The 21,720-nt window shown below is 33.5% G+C and overlaps 4 protein-coding genes across 12 annotated transcripts; 2 read left to right on the top strand and 2 right to left on the bottom strand.

The window, feature by feature from the left end:
* Positions 1-156: 156 nt before the first annotated feature.
* On the bottom strand, positions 157-7,684 carry LOC131670357 (WD repeat-containing protein 20). Of its 3 annotated transcripts, XM_058945886.1 has the most exons (5): positions 6,838-7,630; positions 5,818-6,151; positions 5,486-5,668; positions 3,506-4,903; positions 157-685 (listed from the first exon to the last, which is right to left on the bottom strand). In XM_058945886.1, exons 2-5 carry the CDS (start codon positions 6,085-6,087, stop codon positions 614-616), a joined length of 1,923 nt encoding a protein of 640 aa, XP_058801869.1. In that variant the 5' UTR covers positions 6,088-6,151; positions 6,838-7,630; the 3' UTR covers positions 157-613. The 3 variants fall into 3 exon arrangements, with proteins under 3 accessions (XP_058801869.1, XP_058801868.1, XP_058801867.1); XM_058945885.1 differs by lacking the exons at positions 157-685; positions 6,838-7,630 and adding an exon at positions 7,652-7,684 and having other exon boundaries at positions 1,279-4,903; XM_058945884.1 differs by lacking the exon at positions 157-685 and having other exon boundaries at positions 1,279-4,903; positions 6,838-7,628.
* Positions 7,685-7,938: 254 nt separating this feature from the next.
* Positions 7,939-11,204, top strand: LOC131670373 (U3 small nucleolar RNA-associated protein 25 homolog). 3 transcript variants are annotated; one of them, XM_058945917.1, is made up of 3 exons: positions 7,939-8,213; positions 8,566-8,670; positions 8,741-11,204. In XM_058945917.1, exon 3 carries the CDS (start codon positions 8,743-8,745, stop codon positions 11,134-11,136), a length of 2,394 nt encoding a protein of 797 aa, XP_058801900.1. In that variant the 5' UTR covers positions 7,939-8,213; positions 8,566-8,670; positions 8,741-8,742; the 3' UTR covers positions 11,137-11,204. The 3 variants fall into 3 exon arrangements, with proteins under 3 accessions (XP_058801900.1, XP_058801899.1, XP_058801898.1); XM_058945916.1 differs by having other exon boundaries at positions 7,939-8,239; XM_058945915.1 differs by having other exon boundaries at positions 7,939-8,670.
* Positions 11,205-11,225: 21 nt separating this feature from the next.
* LOC131670375 (uncharacterized) lies at positions 11,226-18,738 on the bottom strand. Of its 3 annotated transcripts, none has more exons than XM_058945923.1 (4): positions 18,375-18,738; positions 17,562-18,068; positions 17,152-17,501; positions 11,226-12,070 (listed from the first exon to the last, which is right to left on the bottom strand). In XM_058945923.1, exons 2-4 carry the CDS (start codon positions 18,020-18,022, stop codon positions 11,802-11,804), a joined length of 1,080 nt encoding a protein of 359 aa, XP_058801906.1. In that variant the 5' UTR covers positions 18,023-18,068; positions 18,375-18,738; the 3' UTR covers positions 11,226-11,801. The 3 variants fall into 3 exon arrangements, with proteins under 3 accessions (XP_058801906.1, XP_058801907.1, XP_058801905.1); XM_058945924.1 differs by having other exon boundaries at positions 17,562-18,024; XM_058945922.1 differs by having other exon boundaries at positions 17,562-18,738.
* Positions 18,739-19,665: 927 nt separating this feature from the next.
* Positions 19,666-21,696, top strand: LOC131670376 (transmembrane protein 192). Of its 3 annotated transcripts, none has more exons than XM_058945926.1 (4): positions 19,666-19,760; positions 20,423-20,563; positions 20,639-21,035; positions 21,136-21,696. In XM_058945926.1, exons 2-4 carry the CDS (start codon positions 20,459-20,461, stop codon positions 21,372-21,374), a joined length of 741 nt encoding a protein of 246 aa, XP_058801909.1. In that variant the 5' UTR covers positions 19,666-19,760; positions 20,423-20,458; the 3' UTR covers positions 21,375-21,696. The 3 variants fall into 3 exon arrangements, with proteins under 3 accessions (XP_058801909.1, XP_058801908.1, XP_058801910.1); XM_058945925.1 differs by having other exon boundaries at positions 19,674-20,004; XM_058945927.1 differs by having other exon boundaries at positions 19,741-19,764.
* Positions 21,697-21,720: the final 24 nt, after the last annotated feature.

Raw genomic sequence — 21,720 nt, 5'->3', positions numbered from 1 at the left:
AATTAAATTTCACACGATTCATATTACAGATTAATAGTACTAACCATTTCCATTAGGTATTTTTTGCAAATTATTTTCTTGCAGGAAAATTAATAAGAGTAGGGTTCAATAATAAATAATTTCTACATTAGTATTTAAACTTATAATTTACTCAGATAAACTTTATTGGAATGACATAATCGCATTTAAAGAACAAATAATAGAAACACTTTAGGTCTTCCTTGGGATAGTTTTGATGACTGATACTCGTTGTCTTATACGTTATACGTTTAAAATTATAATATATTCAGTCGATCATTCGATGACTCGATATAAAAGCATTTAGAAGAAATATTAATAACGTTTCGCCAAGTCTTATCAGTCTCGATGGGACATTCTTTTTAATAAAATTAAATAATGAGTTACTTTATTTTCGTTGTCACCATCATTTTTTTTTTCTTTTTTTAAACATCTGTCTACAGTGGAATGAAATAAAGCCACCGCACGCTCTTTGCTCGACTTTATACAATCTAAAAAGGTGATTTTTTGAGAATGGTACAAACAACGATTCATGATTATTTGTTACGATGACAATCTAGTCTTGATGTACCACAGTTGAAGAATTTAAATTCCGTTATACTATGGTACTGCTACTCTCGGCTGGACTCACAACACGGAGGGTAGTACCGATGTGGTTTACTCCAGGCTATTGAAAAAACAAACAAATATCGCAAATTTAATTTGCAATGGAGTTTGGTCGTTATAGTAATACAAATTTGAATATAAATAACATATACTACTTTAAAATTTTAAAGTTTATTTGTAAGTCAAATAAATAAATGATTATAACATTATGTATTGAACTTCTATCTGTTACTGGTATAAATAAATAAAGAAAATTATTGAGAATCAATAAGTTACTATAATAATAACTACAAAAATGCAATAAATGTTGTGCAGATAAATAAAAATTATTATATAATAATTAATTTAAAAACAAAACAAAGTTATAAACTATTGCATCAAAAAGTGAAGAATAAGATTTATTAAAAAAGCAAACAACTTATACGTACCATGCTAAAACCAGGAAGAATTCATCCAAAGATTCTTGCATCAGCCAAAGCAATATTTTGTTTAATATAAAAAAACATGTGCTTTTTGATTTGATAAAATTATTAAGCGCAAGCATTACTTGAAAATAGTATGCTACAAAATTGAAAAAATAATTCTTTGAAAACTATTGTTTATTAAGTAATGGTGTAAATATATAATGTAAATACGTGAGTTCAAATACAAATTTGAAAACGTTTGATTAATATTAAAATTGGAAGTACTAGATTTTTTTCAGTGTATCGAGATTTTTCAATAAATAATCGAGAATATAGTTTGCGGTTTATTTACTAAATTGATGAGCAGTAAGCACTCAAAGTTATTTTTATGTCAAATTTTATTTAATTCCATAACACAAATACTTTGTAATTTCAATATAAAAATGGATATTTTATCTTTTAAAGTATAGGTAAACTACATGATTTACGATTTTAGTATAATTAATCTTAATATAAAAGGAAAGAAGGAAATAAAAGGGGCCTGCCCTGAAGAAATTCTTCGAAAACTTACAAGCATAGAAAGATGCAACCTAATTTTTAGATTTTATATATATTGCAAATTTTTACATTTACTGTTGAACTCGTAACACTTCAATAGATAAACTGCATACAGGCTTTCAAAATTAAAATTGTTAATAAAACAATTGTTATCTTAATAAATGAATAAATCTATAATTATCAAGGAAATAGAAAAATGTTACATGACAATGTACGTAAAATAATTTTAATTTACTCTTGATAAAATGCATTACTTTTAAATTTTGCATAAACTATATGAAAATATTAGCTAGTTTTATTCTTTTCAACATTTTTAATGGCACATTTCAAATTGATTTTAGTTGTCATAAGTGTGAAAAGATTTTTTAATTTAATGCAAGCAAACTGTAACTACACTCTTAAAGTTTGAATGCAAAGCTAGTTATGTTATGAATGAATGAACTCTGAAGTGCACATCATTTATAAAAATATATTCTTCATTGATCAAACCAACAATAGAACGCAATGGTGTATTAAAAGAAGAAAATGAAAAAACAATCACCAAGTAATTATAAGTTGAATTTAGATAATTAAAAGTTAAACGTTTAATTTAATTTTTGAAATCAATAAAAATTGAAGAAAAAAACTACTATTTTTATTCATAATAATTCAAAGAATTGGAAAATTAATTATGAATGTGAATTATTGAATTTATTCATTCAATGCTTCAATTAATGCTATTTGTTCATCATTCTTATTTATAGCTTACGACTTTTTTAATTTTGTGTTACAATCTTGTTTACTCATCAAGAGTGCTAACAATAACGAAGAAATTGCTATAGGATACAGAAATTATTTTAGTATCTACATTGGATGTTCTGCATAAGTAATGTTATGATAAATGATGTAATATTTCCCGTAATACTAATTATGTACAAATTATTTTTGATACATTCTAATATATTTATTGATTAATATTTTGAAATAATTATTTTATGTTTAGTTATGCTCTACTGTTTTACAATCTACTTGTTTTTCAAATGTTCATCATATTTAAAGCACTGTGAAATCTATCAAATTATCAAACAGATGTTTTTGTTAAGGTCTGCAGTAAATTATAAACTCTTCATTACAATTGTAGCACAAAATTAAAACAGTAATTAGAAGTAATGAACACTTGATTACTGATTTGTACTGTTGTCTTCTACTGTTGTGATAATGATAATGATGATGATTATGATAACATTCAGTCTTAGAATTTTGCAAGTATTAATAAAAAATTTTTTTTAGATGTATCCTGTTTACAGTCATATTTTTAAATAAAAATTCATGTGGAAATATTATATCTTAAAATAACGCAATTAGTATAATTTTAATTTTGAAAAAGGAAGAAAATAAAATAAAGACTAAAATTATGAAATTATTTCGAAATGAGATAATTTTTAGTTTTATTTAGAGAAAAACTACAAAGAAATACAGCTCGTTCGACTAATTAAACGATACTGATAAAATTTTTTAAAATAATCACATTTTGAGTTTTATGATTTAAAAAATTTTTTGTTCTACAGACATCAAAAAATTTGAAATTTATATCTTTGTTTTAAATTGATCACAAATAATTTAGCGTCATATTTACTACCGTTCATTTTTCACATACAATAGATTGTTTATAACATAAAATAATGACTAAAATGCTAAAAAGGCAATTGTAAAATTATAACAATAGAAATGGCATAATTAAACATAAAATGTCTACCTCCAAGCACAATAACTGATCTATTGAATAGATGTAATAAAGGCAAACTCTAATTGATAGAAAATTGGTAACAATAAGAATTTACAATGCATCAGAGATCGTTGGGCCGAACAGAATTAACAGGATAGGAGTGGCTGTGGTTGTGTGGTCTGTGCAAAGTGTTGCTTATGGTGAGGTGACCTACCATATGACCAGGTCTTGCCCAAGTATACACATATCCATCTTGACATGCTGTAACGAAGCAATCTTCCCTAAACACTAATTCAGTCAGTCTCTCATGTGCCAATTTCTTGCACACTAATGGCTCCAACACAGGACACTCATCAAACCTGGGACACCAGGCAGTTCCTATCAACTTCATAGGGTCATCCATCACAGAACTAACTTTCTTGCTTGTACCTACACTTCCACCAACACTATTTAAATTACTTCCATTTGTACTAGTTCCCACCTTGTCTGCATTACTGTTTTGTACCGCGGTACTATTGCCCGGTGTCCCACTTCCTCTAATAGTCAGGCTAAAGTTCCTCTTGTGATTATCACCTCTTTTTTCGCCAAAACCTAATCCTCCTGCTAACCTTTGAGTTAGTGAGTTTACTGTTGACACAGCGACATTAGTACTTGTACTATTATTGCTGCTATCGTTCATGCTGCTGGCATTTTCTTTAAAACTAATATTATTAGAATTTACATGTTTACTATTTGTATGATGATTTGACATTGCTCCATTTCCACTATTGAAAGTTCCTGAAGATGTTAAAGCGCTCGAATTGGCAATAGAAATTGAAGCTCTGTGCTTGACACATACAGGCTGCCTAAGAACGTCTTCTGTGATATCCCATAAACAGAGTTGAGTATCTTGCGAGACACTGCCCAGCCTGTAACATGTGCCTCCAGCTACCCTCAACTCTGAACTGCAAGAGTTTCTATTTGAATGGCCACTTTGAGACGTGGTTGATAATCTATTAGTTTTTTCGCGTATGTGATTCTGGTTATTATGAGGTACAGACATTTCATCATCAGAGCCGCTGAAGTCGGGATCATGATCTCCGTAAGACGTTGTGTACGGGTCAAATGCTACCACACTGACCCAACTGTGATGACCTTGTCCTCTGGCAACGACTCTTTTTTCATAATAGCTCCAAATTGTGACCAGATCATCTTCGCCTCCAACAACAACATACTTTCCATCTGGTGACCAACATACACACAGAAATCCACCAAAATAACTTCTTGCCGATCCAGCTAGTTCCATGGTATCATAATGAAATACTCTAAGAAAACCATCTTGAGAAACAACAGCCAAATTGGAGCCATCAGGACTAAAAGCAAATTCATTTATACAGCAGCCTTCAGCTCCAATTACCCATCGATACAATGGATTTCTTGTGGATTTGGTCTTGCATGTGTGTATTGCATAACCATCACCGGATTTGAATGGTTGATAATGAGGTGGAGTTGTGCCACACACAAGTTCTTCATTATATAGATACAGTTGACCTGAACTATGAGATACCAAAAATAAGTTACTTGAATCAGGAACCCATTTTATACAAGTTACTTTCGTTTTATCAATTAGCCTCTGAAATAAAAAAGATCAATATAAAATTCCATTTATCCATGTCAAATAAGAAGCTCTTAAAAAGAAAATTTAGTTTCATGCCAATATAAAATTCTACAGTTGTTCAAGTACATCAAAAAACAAAAATGGATGAATATTTGAAAAAAATTAATTTGCATTCATATACAATCAAATCAAAAATATTGTTCTGAAGATTGTAGAATATTTCTATAAATTCATAATATTTGTATTTTGAAATTCTTTGATACAGTACTTAAAAGACTAAGAGTTCAGCCTTATGCAATCATCTGTTCATTAAACTTAATTATTTGATTGAGTTATAATTGCATTTAACCAAGATCTACTGCAAGTGGGTAGTCTCAATTTATTTTGATAAATATCAAATGTTTCTAAGGACTGTGTGATATAAATATGCTGTAATTATAAGAATTGAAATATTGATATTTTAAAACTTTCCTTAAACTTTAATTATACTTTCATATTTTAGTAATTTTCTTTCATTAATAAATGGATAACAATTTGAAATAAGGAAAATATATCAATATTAACAATGAGAGTTACTATGCAGTGAAAAACACTTACCTCTTCATTGTATAATTTATTTAGCTCTTTCTTAATAGGATCTATTAATTGTATCAATCCTGTAGAAAAGCCAACTAATAATGGAGCTATTTCAGCTGTTGCGGTTGTTTGATTAAAATTATGACATGTAGGATTAGTTCCCTTATATAATTTTTTGTCCACTGGTTTATTTAAATCCACAGCCTAAAAATATTACATAAAAGTCTTAGTTTTAAATAAAAAATTGTATCAAGTCATTCTAAATAAAATTTATAAAAAATCTTGGTAATTTTTCTATTTATGAATTCTGATTATTATTCTATGCATAATGTATATTGAATATAATTATTTACCTTCTTAACCCCTCTATAGACATACACATATAGTTCTTTCCCAAAGTTAAAGCACATTCGATCACCCAATCCCTGTGTGCCATTGGGATCAGCAGGATCAGGAAGCGAAACAAAAGAAACCCTGACGGAGGTGCTTCCCTGACTATTGGTATAGCCTACTCTATTTGGCCTTGAGTACTCCGACAGGGTCATTAGCTTGTATGTTCCCTCCCGTGTGAGGAATTGTGTTTTCAAATCATCTTTCCCTCCACTATCCAGCTGCACAGCCATCTTACGACAAGCTGTGGTACAATGAAGGAGTGCATCAGAGACACCCCGGACTGTCAGCAATTACCTATAAGTACATGTTTATGAATATTGTTTTTTTTTAAACACAAGAAAAATATTTAACATTTCAAATAAACATTTTTATAGATAATAAATATGATCTATATTAGACTATCCATCACAGTCTTTCATTCAATACAACTAATATATAAACTCTTTAAAAATTTCAATCGCAACATGTATGTCTAATACGAACAAGAAAATCAATGTATTTGTGTGCATTCTTTAGACTGTGTAACATAACTGTGTGTCAGCAGAGTTTATAGAGCAAGATAAGTAAATTGTAAGAGAAAAATGATTAATTTTTTACTTTGTAATCTAACCTGCCTCACCCCTAGACAATAACTTGCAATTTCAACAGCTCAAAACAAGTAATTTGCGAAAGACACTTAACATTTTCTTTATTTGTTTGCATATACTATCTTTTAATCGAATTGTCGAATTCAAAGCTAAGTAGGCAACTAAGCGAGTATAGTTAGCATATAGTTGAAAATTTCGCGATTGTCAGCAACGAAGATGCAAACATAGCGAAATTTTGTTTACGTCGGCTCAGTACAGTTAAAAAAAAAAGAATCCTCGCAATACTCGACCATCATCATTGCACAGACTCTCTCGCATACGCACGTTCATCGCGGGCGCAGAGATGAGAGCAAGAGAGAAAAAATAGTGCACGAAGGCATTGCTCTTAATTACCGCACTTGTCCGTGGCGAATGTAAACAGGACAGCAGCAATAGCAGCCGTAGTGAGTGTGTCCCCGGCAACTTCCTGCTGCAGCAGTGTTGTCTTGTGTTGCGGTTGTTGATTCCTTTTCAACAGGACCGAAGTAGCCTTGTTGGAGAGACCCGCTTCTATTAAAAATGAGGTGGCGGCGGTGGCGGTGGCGGTGGCGGCGGCAACAGCAACAGCAAAGCGGCGTGCCGGCGCTGTTTTTTCTTTTCTCTGGCGCTGCTACCAAAGACGAAATCCGGCGGTGGCTGCAGCAGCGGTGATGATGAAGACGATGTGCCGCTATATGCATCGACGTCCGCGAAAGCAAAAGGCTTCGTTAATGATGACGAACTGCCGCGATGAGGATTTCCAATGTTTGTTTGAGAGATAACGTTAGAGCATGCACGAGGCGACACACAATGTTGTCGTCCACGTAGTTCGTTGTCGTCGACAGGTTTACCAAGTACAGGCAATTAAAGAGCACACGCGCCACTGACACGGGAAGTTGCTCATCGTTGACGACGAGATCGCAGTCCTACACACTATACCCGCAAGCCCACACTGATACACACCACTAGAGATTACTCTGATACCACACGAGCAACGAGCGAACGAGAGTGCTGCACGGGTTATGTCTGTGTCTCTATGTGTATTCCCTTCTCTATCTTTTCCTTTCTCTGTCTTTCTCTCTCTTACTCTCTCTCTCTCTCTCTCTCTCTCTCTCTCTCTCTCTCTCTCTCTCTCTCTTTCTCGCACGCGAGACTCTGAGCCTCTTATATTTCGCTATGTTTGTCCCACCTCTCCTCAATTCCTCGTCGTCGCCGTCGTCTCTCCCCGTACTTACTCTTTTTCTCTCTTACTCTCTCCATACTATATACATGTGCAAGTATAGATGTAGATGCTCGAGTTATACGCACACGTGCCTAAGATTACGTGAGTACGGTGAATAGTAGCTTAGTATGTGTAAGTGTGCGGGGGCGGGTGGGACGCGAGAAAGAAGAGAGAGGATACCGTTTGTTGGTGTTCACTTATATGCGTGCATACGTATGTGCGATAGTATACTTCGGTTCGCTATATATCGTGCACCTCACCGTTGTCGTTGTGCGCTTATGTTATTGATGCGCGCGCAACATATCACCATGTTTCGGAGCGAGAAAGAGTTAAAGAGAGAAAAGGAAAGGAAAGAGTGAAAATGGCCAAACTACAATTGGCTAGAGATAGTCAAATATCCCTATATCACGTTAAAGATGCGACGAGGAATAACGTCGCGTATATGTATCCATTACTACCACACTAAAGGAATCCGTTTCTGCAGATCTGCAAGCTATTGCAAATTTAACATTTTTTAAAGGATTATAACGTACGTTATGCTGTGACAATCAAAATGTAATATTAAATTTTTACAACTTAAATGTAACTTGCTGCATATAGTAGTCATTTTAATAGCGGGCTTTGACTTTTTGTTTGTTTAACAATAACAACACTAGTTTGCGATTGTTGCGTAACTCCAATACCTTACTAAATTTTTAATACAAAACAAATATTGTTTGACGGTATTTTATGATCCAGACTAAGCTTGAACCGTAAAATAACTTGTATTATATTTGCTCCTGAATTGGACAGCCGATATTTGAGAATATGTCCTAAAATTGGCACTACTTACACAGTAAACCTCAATGTTACCATCTTATTCTGTATTTACAAATTCGCAGATAACTTAACCTCAAATAAACACACTTTCCATGTGGATATGTTTAGTAATTTATCGTGAGGATTTGGCTTGTAAGATGATACAAATTTGTATGTAAAACAGTAAGGTAAATAATTTTTGTTATTTTTGAAAATATCTTCAGACTAATAATTATGTTTATTGCAATTATCATTCAGAAATGCCACGTGGAAAAAAATTTTCTCGTTCTCGGAAAGAGCCAGTGAAACGAAAGCGGAAACCAAAATTCAACATTAGAACTACTTCTTACATCAAAGAAAGAGAAGCTAAAAATGAAGAAATTGAAAATCGTCGCAAAGTTCTTGAAGAATACAAAACAAAGCAACAAATGTATTATAATGATACATCGTCAGAAGAAGAGGAAGATCCAATGAATGATCTTCTTAAAACATTTTCCGATAACAAAACTTCTAAAACAGTCTCTGTAATGTCTGAGTCTGAAAGCTCAGATGACGAAGAAGTAGAAGAGGGTTTAACAAAACATAAGTTAATGGATGAAAATGAACAAGGAGAAGCTTGGAAAGATGAAATTAATAGTGAAGGAGAATTAGATGATGAAGATTTAGATAGTGATGATGTTGATGAAAATTTGGATGGTAAAGTTGTAGTTGAAAATTTTGATGCAAAGAATGGGAATGTAAATAATAAATTAAGTAAGAGGAAAACTAAAGAGGAAGAAGAAATTGAAATAGAAGTACCTGAGAATAATGAAGAAGATGATGAAACTGCTAGAGAAGATGCTGGTCATGTACGTGATCCATTTACCATACATTTTCGGAATGATTTAGATCCAGAGTTGTATCAAACGTTAACTACTGTACCTATATCTTTGAAATCAGGAACATTGAAATGGTCAGTACTGGGCAATGCTGTTTATCAAATACCACAAGTAAAATCAAAATTAGATGAGCCAATAGCAAAAAAAATAAAAACTACTCTTCTTGACAATAAATGTTATGCAGAGTATGGTAAAGTTCCTCAGGTTATAAAAAAAATTGATTTGAATGAGTTATATGTAAAATCTTCAATACAAGGTAATATTACCAGAGCAAATGATGAAAATATAAAAGATGATTTGGATACAGATCCTAAACCACTGAGCCCTCTTCAGAAAGAATTGTTTTCAATAATTAACAATTATCAAGATTTACTCTATGCAGAAAAAACATTTGTTAATGAATCTCAAATAAGATTCATCTATTGTCTACATGTGGTTAATCATATACTTAAAAATAGAACAAAGATACTTCACCACAATGCAAAGATTCAGAAAGCAAAATTAACAGACATGGGTGAAATTCCAGAGGAATATAGAGATCAAGGACTTGTCAGGCCAAAAGTATTAATTCTTGTGCCATTCAGACATTCATGTTTGAAGATTGTAGAAATACTTATCTCAATTTTTATAGGTGAAGATAAAGGTGGATCTGTAATCAACAAAAAGAGGTTTATGGAAGATTATGGAGGTAGCAAGATTATTATGCCTAAAAAAAATCCAAAACCAGAAGATTATGAACAAACCTTTCAAGGAAATACTGATGATACTTTTAAAATTGGAATATCAATTACCAAAAAAGCTTTGAAATTGTATTCAGATTTTTATTCATCCGATATAATAATTTCATCCGTTCTAGGATTAAGAATGACTATTGGAGCTGAAGGAGAGGAAGAAAGAGATTATGATTTTCTTGCTTCTATAGAATTATTAATCATGGATCAAATGGAAATCTTTTTCATGCAAAATTGGGACCATCTTCTTCACATTTTAGAACATATGCATCTTCAGCCTAAGAATTCTCATGGTATAGATTTTGGGCGTGTAAGAAGTTGGTGTGTGAATGGTTGGAGTAAATATTATAGACAGACATTGATTTTTTCAAATATTCATCTACCGGAAATTCATGGCATATTTAATAAAAAATGCTTCAATTATGCAGGAAAAGTAAAAGTAGTGAATCCTACATTGGTAGGCTCGGCTGCACAAGTTATTCTTCAAATACCACAAGTTTTTCACAGGTTTAATGTGAATGATTATTCTAAAGCTATAGATATAAGATTTGAATTTTTCATTACTAAAATATTACCACAGTACAGAGATAGTATTATGAATCATACGTTAATTTTTGTACCGTCTTATTTCGATTACGTAAAGCTTCGCAATTATTTCAGGAAAGAGGAATTAAGCTTTGTGCAAATTTGCGAATACTCAAAACCGGCCAAAGTCGCGAGAGCCAGAGATATGTTCTTCCATAGTGACGCACATTGTCTTTTATACACAGAACGTTTTCATTTTTATCACAGAATACGTATTAAGGGAATCAGGCATATTATATTTTACGCTCCTCCAGCTTTTTCACACTTTTATAGCGAGATGTGTAATTTGTTGCAAGAGGCTTATCAAAATCCTAAGTCTGGTTCAGCAAGCAACATGACTGTTACCATTATCTATTGTAAATATGATATTTTACCACTTTCGGCTATTGTCGGTAGCGAAAGAGCAAGTAAAATGGTAAACTCTGAGAAAACTGTACACATGATTATGACGGAAAAATAATTATTTGTATAGTATGTCTATTTTGTACATAATAAACTGATTTGGATAATAAATAATGTATTTTTATTATTAATAGATTTTATACATTAACGACCATAAGTATCACTTTTGTTGTTTAAAGTCTAAATTCTATAAGATATTAAACATTCGTAGTCAAGACTTTGCTTTATAACATTACGTAAAATTTATTATATGGTCGATATATGCATTATATATAGTAATTGATTTAGAATCAATATGATTAAATACGAGAAAAATTAACAGCTTGTTGAAGACAGTGCACATTGATTATACGTCTATAATCAAAAATCTTATTGCTGGAAATAATTTTTCTCATATTTATTTCTACTACATATCATACAGTTATAATACGACATTCAAGTCTGTGTCTGCATAAAAATGAAAAATATCAATATACGTTGAATCAACATATTCGTATACAAAGCTATAAAGAAATGCAATCGAAAGTACATTCGACTCGTATTAAAACATAAAAAGAAGTTCGGATCGACAAAAAGTCTCGTTACGAATTTGCCTATCTAAAGTATAAATGGACTATTGAGTCGATGAACATGTTTTAAAATTGGTAATTAGAAAACTTATGAAAAAACGTAGGTCCTACGGCGACGACGACGACGTCTGCGTCGTGCCTCGACCTCGTAGAGTCAGTCGTCGATGATGTCGTCGAGGGGTGCTATCGTTGCGTCGTGATAATCGTCGTCATTATTGTTGGCATGCGGAACTGCGGGGAAGATCTGTGGTAAATCCGTGGAACTCGAGTAATCTATGTCCCGTAGGCTGCCGCTCGCTGGCGGATCGGTCAGTATCTTGTACAGACTCTTGGCCACGTGCCGAGGACTCGCGTTCTCGTATACCTCCGAGGAATCTGAGCTGCTCGCCGTTACGGCTGTTGCTATGTTGTCCGATAGTGTGCCTGTGAGCAAATGATTGATTGGCTGATCATCAGAACTGATTTTACATGATCTTATAAAGTGTAATGATGCACTGAGTAAAATAATAATTAGTAATTTATATCAATACGGAAATAATACTGATAACAGAAATATACCGTTGTAAGGTAAAACAAGTTAGATTTAGTCAGACATATACTTGACGTAATTACAAATTATTCTTGAAAACATTGTAAGCATTTCAGTAAAGAATTCAGTAATAAAGTTGCCTTTTCCCTAGACTATCGTAATAAAGTATAGTAAGAGCAATTGCTAAATCGATAAAAACGAGTATGACTCATCATTTATTTTTACCATTAAACTTTTCCGCAAGCGATGCTGTAATTTCAGCCTGAATAACTGGAGTAACGATTTCAGGACATGGAGTCTTCGAATGATCGTGTGGACGCTGTTTAGCTGTGTACTTTCGATGATCAGTTGGATCCCATATGTACATGTAGTAAAGCGAGAGTACTATCGCGGCAAGACTAACGGAGATAATGTAAGCGACGACTGTAAGCACGCGGACGACTTTTTGCTTGTGCTTTGGCTCGTACAATCTGTCTTTGCTCTCCTCGTTGGCAAATTTGATCTCGTTCGCTGCTTTTTCCTCGCCATGCCTAGTACCCAGAGTGCGACTTATACTCGCCATCATGTTCTGCGCGCTCATTTTACGTGGTATCTGCATTATATGACTGCACCCCAGAAATTCATACTCCTTTTTTTTTCTGCTACTCTTTTCTGTTTTGCCATGCGAGGACTTTGGATGTTGTCTCACGTTTAATCAGCTACGTGCAATGATTTTCGAAATATACTTTAATAAAGAAGGTCGCCATTATGTATTTAGATTTCGTGATAATACATCGATTTATTTTTAAGTAGAGCAAGTCCGGTCAGATAAGGTATGCAAATGTACTTCGTTTAGCCACTCATGTGGTTTAGCTCTACTACGTATTTCACGTTTACGTGTGCACTCTTCGCGAATAAAATTGCACGCTTGGGCTAAGCATGATCTTTATTTAGCTTGATATTCGAATAATAAACGAATGCTTTAGTAAAACGTTTAAATTATATTCGAAGACGCGAGTCGCTCGAGTCAGCACAAAGTATTAAACTTTTTATATTGTTTGGGTTTGAAGAGGATAATTTTATCTTTGATGGTTTACAGTACGCTGCGATCGTATACACACAATGCTGACTCGTTATAGCTTTTGTTATTGAGATCAGAAGCTAACGTATATTTTTCTTCCGTCGACTCGCGTTGGCTTGTAGCAACTCATTCTCAATTTAAGATTGTTGTAAAGCGCTTCAGTGCACGAAACTGGAAATTATCGTTGAAGACCTAAGTGAAAAAAATTGAAGCGCAGTGACGTAAGCAAGGAGCGCGGCGCTTCATCACCTTTTGAAAAAATGAGAAGTCGACGAGAAAAATATACGTAACGAAAATGAAAATACGTTGCAAATATCAACGTATTAGATATTAAAAAAGCGTCCCTCGCAAAGCTGTATTACAATATCCGAAGATCAATGTAAACAAGGTTGTATCAAGAGGGAACTCGCGCGATTAATCCCACAACGGAGTTTTGTACGAACCGTAGCAAAGCAACATCCATCACCCTCGCGTGACACAAATAGGCCATAATAGCAAACGAGAGTAACAATCTTACCCAAGAGCAGCTGCCAAAATCAGCGCAGACTTATTGCTATGTCGATATTTACTTGTGCACACTCCTTTCTTGCGCGCACCACTCACACACTGCTCTCGCTCTCTGCCAAATCAATGACCTATCGTGCAACTCTGCCGAATTCCCCCGATAAATATTCGTCCGCGCTGCTTGCGCCCATCTTCGAATGCTCGCGTGACGTGCCACTCGCGGATGGCTTATGTCAGAGGAAGACGAACGAACGCGAATGCGTGTATATATGCGTGTATATCCTTTTTGTCAGGCTTCCTTGTTTCACGGAAGACACGTTGAAGGGATGAGCTGCACCGACAGGTTCGACAGCTCCTACTGAAAACGAGTTAAGTTAACAGAGGAAAAGCATCTGCGCCATTGCGACTGCGCGGATCGTTTGCGTATGTGTGCGCCTGCTATGTGGGAGCTTTGCGCTTTGGAGCAGGGCTGTAGCTGGAGCTTTCGTCACAATTTTCTAAGATAGTCGCATTTAACTCCAATTTATTATTATTTTTTTTTTCGAAAATTTCAAAAATTTACGTTCTGACTTGACCGTCTTGCAGTTTTAATTCTTTTTCATACAGAATACTTCCTTAAGTGTACTTTAATCTATCGAACAATGACGGATAAGTGATTTTCTATCGACTTGGTAAATGCGTTTAATCAAATTAATACTCATAACGAGAAATTTGAAACAACCATCCGTTCAATAAGTACAAAAAAATATCCAGTTACAGGGCAACCAAGCACACAGTTACGGTACCGAAATACTGGAGGCGCGCACGAGCTTGTGCGCAAGCACCGTGAACGACGGACGATACCACGACCGGCTTTCCGGCACTCAGGGCCTTGACACATCCAAATGTTTACGGGCGGCCTTTGCTCATTCCTCTCTCTCTCTCTCTCTCTTTCCTGTTCTAGCTCCTAGATTTCTAACCGTTTGCGTCTCTCTTTCTCTCTCTGTCTCTCTTGCGATCAATAAGGATTAAGGCAGGTAATGGACAGACAGCCGCTTTAATGCGACAAACTGCTCGTACCGGCGCGTGATTCTTGTATTTTCTATAATATACTTATCATCGGATCAATAGAATAAGAGATGGAATAATTTCTATGATATTATTTGTAATTAAACTGGTCTCCATTATACTATTGTTTAGTATTATATAGATAACGAGCATTTATTTGAGGAATCTTGATAGAATATCCAATTATATATAACGTCAGCCACAAGTCGAGTAAACAACGAGTATATCCATTTTTCACGTTTTTCTATGCACAGGATATGATTCATTTTGTTGACAAATGTGGGAATTGAAAAAATAATCAATACTCTATTTTTACTATCAAAAAGATGGATGAATTAGCTTTTTACTTGACTTGTTGAAGTTTCCATTTTGTTCGACTAATCCGGTGATTAATTCAATGATGAGTATTCTGTAATTGTATTCTTTTACTCTCAGTAGTGGTCAGGTCAGACAAACGTTGATATAAAGAAAATATATTACGATTCTCGACAATTTTTTATGTTTGCATTGTTATCTTTTGGAATAAAAGATAAAAAATAGGTGGAATAAATTTCATAATGTTTTGACTACTCATCCGAGAGTTGAAGCTTATAAAAAGCTTCTTAGTTAAGTGAAGACGTTTCAATTAATTGCGAGTGTTCATTAACCTAGTTTTATTTTCATTCTTTTTAAATGTTGAAATTTTTTTCCGACTCACTAAATACATACATGGAATTTTTTGACTTCTTCGTATTATAAAGTCGCTTTTTTATTCGTCGAACGTCGAAAAACAAATATTTTTCAACAAAAAATTCAATAATTAACGTTCTCTCGACAGAGCGTTGCTCGTTTAATTTCGTTCTTTTTCTTTCTCTGAAACAATAACAAAATGTACTTTGCACAGAAATAAAAGAAAGCCACTGCTGCGTAACTAGTTATTTGCGTTATTGCAGGAGTGAGGAAGAGAGAGAGAGGGACTTATACACCGCACCTTTGTTTTCAGAGCATTCGTTGTTACTGGAACAAGCTTTACTTTTTGTTTTAGAACATTGTTCAAGTTAAATTAATTGAAAATACTGAACCGTATATACTTTTCCTACAATTGAATTTAGCTTTTATTTAAATGTAATGGTGACGGGTCGAGGCTTATATAACAACAAAAAAAAAGAAATTCACTTTCGTTTCTTGTAATTTCGAAAATTACAGAGCTCTGCGTGTAACTGTATCTTTGTGTATTGCGTGAGCGAAAGAATAAAAACAAAGGAAACGTTCCCATTTTTCGACTAAGGAGAAAAACACGCAGTTCCAAATGTAAAAATGAAAATTAAGCTCGAACTCATTATGAAGTGAATATCACTGAAACGAACATTTCTGCGGAAAGCAAAGTGTACATAGATATATACGTATAATTGGTATTCTGCAGACAGTCAGAGGCGGTGATGTAACAAAGCTCTCACAGATACGAAGCGAAGCCCTGGCGACCCTGTCCCGCTTATTACGCGAACCTGCTGGCATATAATTGGTCTACCATGATTCAGTCCCTCCCTCACTTTCCATCATTTCTATGGCTTTGATTATTGTATTTCGAACCTTTACTTGATCTTAAATCCTACACAAGCTTATTCCTTTCTGTCTCTCTACGTGCGTATTTGTTCTTTCTCACTTTTTTTTTTCATCATCGCTCTACTTTGGCTTATCTTAATACCATCTACCTTTGTGCTCAATCTTTTCCAATCATCTGACCGTCAAGAAAATTCATTTAGGCTAAATCCGTAATCCTTTAATCCAAGTTTACTTTCAATACCTTACATCTTATGATCTATAGTATAATTTATGTCCGAACTTAATAAACATGAAAATTAAAGATGAATGTTTCGACTAGTTTTACGAATCTTTTGAAACTCAATAACACATCATTTTGGAAGGCCTCGAAAACTTCAAACGTACATACATCACGCATCTTTCGTATACGTTGCTACTTTCTCATCAGTGAAAGTTATAAAATAGTATTCAAGACTTCCGTAGCTGTTGTAAATAAACTATTTTGAGCGGATAGCTCAAAATTATATAAAGCTCTTTTTTCTTTTATGGCATTTAAGTATCGACGAGTTCGTTTAATCTCGCGGTTATCTACACAAACGATAAGTACCGGAATACTGCATTTCTTTTTTCCCACTATAATTTCTTTCGAGAGATATTTCCTATTTTGAGGAGGAGTTTTGGAGTGACTTGTGTATACCTAAGCCGATGAGTCTGATGATTTATCAAAGTCTGTTACTTTTCTGGATATGCTTACAATTATTCTTTGAGTATACGTCTGACTGGATTTTATTAATTTGTTATTCCCATGGATTTCTGAAATATAAAAAGTTTATTACGACTAACCTTCACTACTATCTGAAGTATTCGAACCGTCGGTTTTCATCGTGGTACTGCTAAATCGAATCGGACGTCGTCTTATGGGTTCTAACTTTATCGGCACTTCCAAATGCTTGAGTGCAAATGGCGTTTGATGTGGCTTTTTAATGCCAGGTCGCTTGGTTCGTCGCGATGGTAAAGTTTGAGTTGACGTTAATGTCGATTCCGTTGTGGTAGTTTTATCGTTAAGTATTGAATCCTCACTGGCTTCGCTATTGAATTTTTCGTTCTCTTCAGGCGATACCGAAGAAAAGGCTTCACTGGCAGTAGACGAATACTCAGCGGGTTGGGTCGATGTAAAACTGCTGCTGCTGAGGCTGTTGAAAAGAAATAAAATTGTTGAAAATGTAAAATAACATATTATCGCTGAATCTTACTGAATATTGTTGTTGAGCTTGGATATTTTAGGAGCTTCGGTACTGCCAGTGGTCTCGGTGAACTTAATTTTTTCGAAATTAGCGCTCAAAATGGCATTAACGTTCTTAACAATCTCCCTGCGCGTTTTGAGCGTGTCAGCACCAGGACTCGCATGCTTGAAAAGGTCGAATACATTAGGGTCGGCAGCATTCATCGTTGTGAAACCGGGCGGCTCATCAAGGTAATCGACCCGAGCTTCATGATGTGCATGAGCTACTTGCTGGTGCATGAGCCTTGGATTTGGTGGATTCCATAAGAAAATGTAATAGCCGCTGAGTACCACACCGACGAACGACACGGAGCACATGTAAGCCGTCACTGTGATTATGCGGATTATTTTCTTTGGTTCGCGGTCCTCGAACAAGGCATCTTGCTTTGCCTTTTCCGTCGGGTTTTGCGAAGCGCCTTGACCTTCGCTCATTTCTGCGGTTGATTTGGCTTCAAGTTTTACTGCTTATAGCGATTCCCTGAGATTCGGGCATTAAAGAAAAGTTATTTCGCGAAACTATTTCCGTATGGATAATATTTATTGCACGCTCAACTGCATTAGAGCGACTGTGAAATTAACGTTTCGTCGAGACTTAATCATTAGAAGTACATTCCCCAAAGAAGCATGACAGAGTTTCATTAAAGTAATAAAAAAACTTATTAAATTTGTCAGAAAGAGGTCGTTGTCTATAGTAGAACTATGTCAGCTGCGCAAACTCTTCAAGTGGAATTACAGTTTGATTTTGAAAAATAGTCCATGGCTAGATAAGTCATACTATACTTACAAATAAATATGCCGGATTCGTTAATACACAGAAACGTTTTACATTTTATTCATCCACGTATGATTTTCGTCACCGAATTTTTTAAATTTTATATTGCACTTTATATCTCATAACGAACTGTTAATTGAAAACTTGCTTCCTATAAAAGCCAAGTAAGGAAGGTCCTGAAGTGCTGTCGGTCACTTTAATATATAATTGGAGATGAGGCAGCGAGTAAATCCTTTTTGAGCTTGATAAAAAAGAAAAGACGATTTATCTGGATATAACGTAAGTATTGCTTCGCGCGCTCTGGAGAATGGTGAGGTGCGAGAACGTGCGCCGAGCTTAAGGCACATAAGACTGCCTGCAAGCTCGCGACTACCGCTTTTGCTTCTTGCTCTTCAATTTTCCACGTGCGCAAACTTGCAAGCGCGCAGACGCCGCGCTGTTGAATATATACTCCTCTGGCACTTACAAAGAAGAAAAAAAAATGTAAGTGCATAACGATGCTTTTTTTTAACTTACGTTGGTCTTCGTATCATACAAATTTGACTCTGCTATCGAAAATTAGGTTATCTAACAACATTGTAAAAGAATGAATGCAAAGTGCTCGAATACAATTTTTAAAGCTAGGTTTTGTCAGCAATATATTAGGTAGAAAGTTATGTTTTTGTACATATTTATCTATTTTTTATTTTTATAATGGTTTTGAAATGAAAACATGTCTGGATCACTACAATTTTATAGATGTATATCTATAAAATCTGTTGTTTTAATATATATATATATATATATATATATATATATAGGTACTGCTTTATTCACTAAAAAGTAGAAAACTTAAAAAATATATTATTAAAACATATCATATTTTTAAATAATATTTATTTGAAAAAGATTGAAAATAATTTTAAATAAATAATTAAACTTGTTATTGTTTGATTTTAGTAAGCTTTGTTTGTAAACTAAATTTTTTGTCAATATATAGTCTTGTTCAGAACTATAAGGCAGTGCTTTAATTCAACTTATACATATTTATTCTATGATTCATTTTAAATTAAGCTAAAAGTAATAGAAATAATATTTTTATGAAAATTAAAAATTAATTTTTTTGTAAATTTTTATTATAAAAATACAATTTATTCACTAGCTTGAATACTCCTTTAAATTATAAGGACTGATTTCAAAAGTACCACGCTAGTTTCTTTGTGACCAACTCAGTTTGTCGGAATGATGTGACTCAGTGACACTGTGACTCACAAATCATAAGTCACAATACTTGCAATACGTCATAGTTCAGTTCCGATCAGATGCCTTCCCACTTCCTAGTTCCCAGAACGTAAATGTCTTTTTAGTTTATTTATTGTGTCTGTCAGATCGAGCTGCGAGTGGCTGTGATAAGTAAATGTAGGTAAATTAAAAAAAAGAATACGAAACGGGATTTGCACAGTTGGCACGAATAAAAAACACCTACTAGAAATAACAATAGAGTGAGACATGACAATTGACATAAAAATATAGTATATGTCAAATTTTTAGAAAGTGATATGTGGTATTATAGTTTGTTTGTCATTTTTGAAAACTAATTTTTCCCTTTGTTACTCAACGGGGAATGGTCAGTCTCACACGTCATTTAAATACCTCTGGCAGTGTAAGTAATTCTTAAAAGCTGTGTGCTTGAACGTGTTTACTGTTTTTTAAAATAATTTAACCTATGAAAATTAATAATGTTAATAGTAGTCAATTGTGTTTCATGCTTGATAATGTTTGATTAATGTTTCTTTTTTTTGTGCTTGTGATTCTAACTTATGTACAGTTCAAAATATTTTCAAAATTTATATTTCAGTTTTCTGATCTATAAAAAGTTAAAATCCCTGCATTTTGGCAATCCATAAAAGTTGATAAAATATTGTTAGTGCTGATGTCATGCTTCGTAGGCAGTAAATAATTGGTGTTTTTTTCCAATAGTACAATATTGATACAAATTACTTGTGGCATTAAAAATATCTAGCAACATTTAATTTTGAATACTGTTAAAAAGTCTTTATATATTTATAATCCATTTACAGTTTCAGGGAGCTGTATTTTTTGATCCATCATTAAACATGGATGATGAAGAATATCTCCAGCCAGTCTTGGTCTCTCAAGAACAAGAAAGTTTTAAGAAACTAGATACCATTCCTATGGTTTCTGTACCTCTTTTTTGTGGAGTAAGAAGTTGTTATAAAATATAACTTTATTTTTTAGTAATTCACATGTGTAAAATTTTTATATCGAATTTACAGGTTGCTTTAGAAATAACAGGCATCATATTTGTATCAATATGGCCAGAAGAAACAAAAAAATGTGAAACATACTTTATATTGCTTTATCTTCATTGTGCTTATTGGCTCATCATCATGATAGTAGATCATTTAGTGAAATCACGGCATCATAATCTGAGAATATGTGGATATTTGGATTTCTATCAATCCACTAATCAACATATCAGAACACCACTGTTTATATCCTCCTTATGGAATACGTTTTATTTATTATTATCTGTCATCTTACATCAGAGTCACCAATCAAATTATGAAGATTATTGTAAACTTTCTCAATGGTTTACACCATTAAATTATATTGTACTACTCACAACTTTTGAGCTAATTATCATTGTGCCAGTTTACATAAATTATATTAGTAAGTATTCAAAAATTACATTTTATCCTTTAAAACATATATAAATATTCAATTTTTCAAAATTATTTTGTAAACATTAATTTCTTCTTACTTTCTATAGAAAGAGTAAGGAGATTCAATCGATCAAAACCTCCACCAGATGTTACTCGAGAAGAATGGCTAATGTCATTCACTCAGAATTCTTACACAGGAGAAGTAGGCTATCACCAAAGAGGACTGAATTTGGCTGAACTACTAGAAAAGCAAGCTGATCTGATTAGGTATTTAAGAGATCATAATGTTAAATTAAGCCATAGGATGATGCTTTTAGCATCACAGCAACACAACATGCAAGTTTGAAATCTAAGTGATCAAAGTGACAAATAAGTAGACTGTTATTCATATCTGAAATATTTGGGCTGTAATACTGATTTTATATAAAGTTTGTTGAATATTTTCTAATAAAGATGATGGAAATAATATTATAATATCTACAGAAAAATCATGATTAAAAAAGTTATTACTTTAATAATAATCCATTTATTTCAATTAAGTTGAAATTATTGTTTATCTCCGGGATGGTTACATTAAAATATATTGCGATATTGTTTTGAAAAAAAAATGAACTGTATAAGTTATAATCATATCAGTGTATTATTAGTTTCTTCCAAATGAATGAAACTTTATTTCTGGTTTATATAAATAT

The sequence above is a fragment of the Phymastichus coffea genome, unplaced genomic scaffold (assembly GCF_024137745.1).
Source record: "Phymastichus coffea isolate CEN01 unplaced genomic scaffold, Cenicafe_Pcof_1.1 PCOF00109, whole genome shotgun sequence".
NCBI classification, from domain to species: Eukaryota; Metazoa; Arthropoda; class Insecta; order Hymenoptera; family Eulophidae; genus Phymastichus; species Phymastichus coffea.
This window is presented reverse-complemented; position numbering and strand designations above follow the sequence as displayed.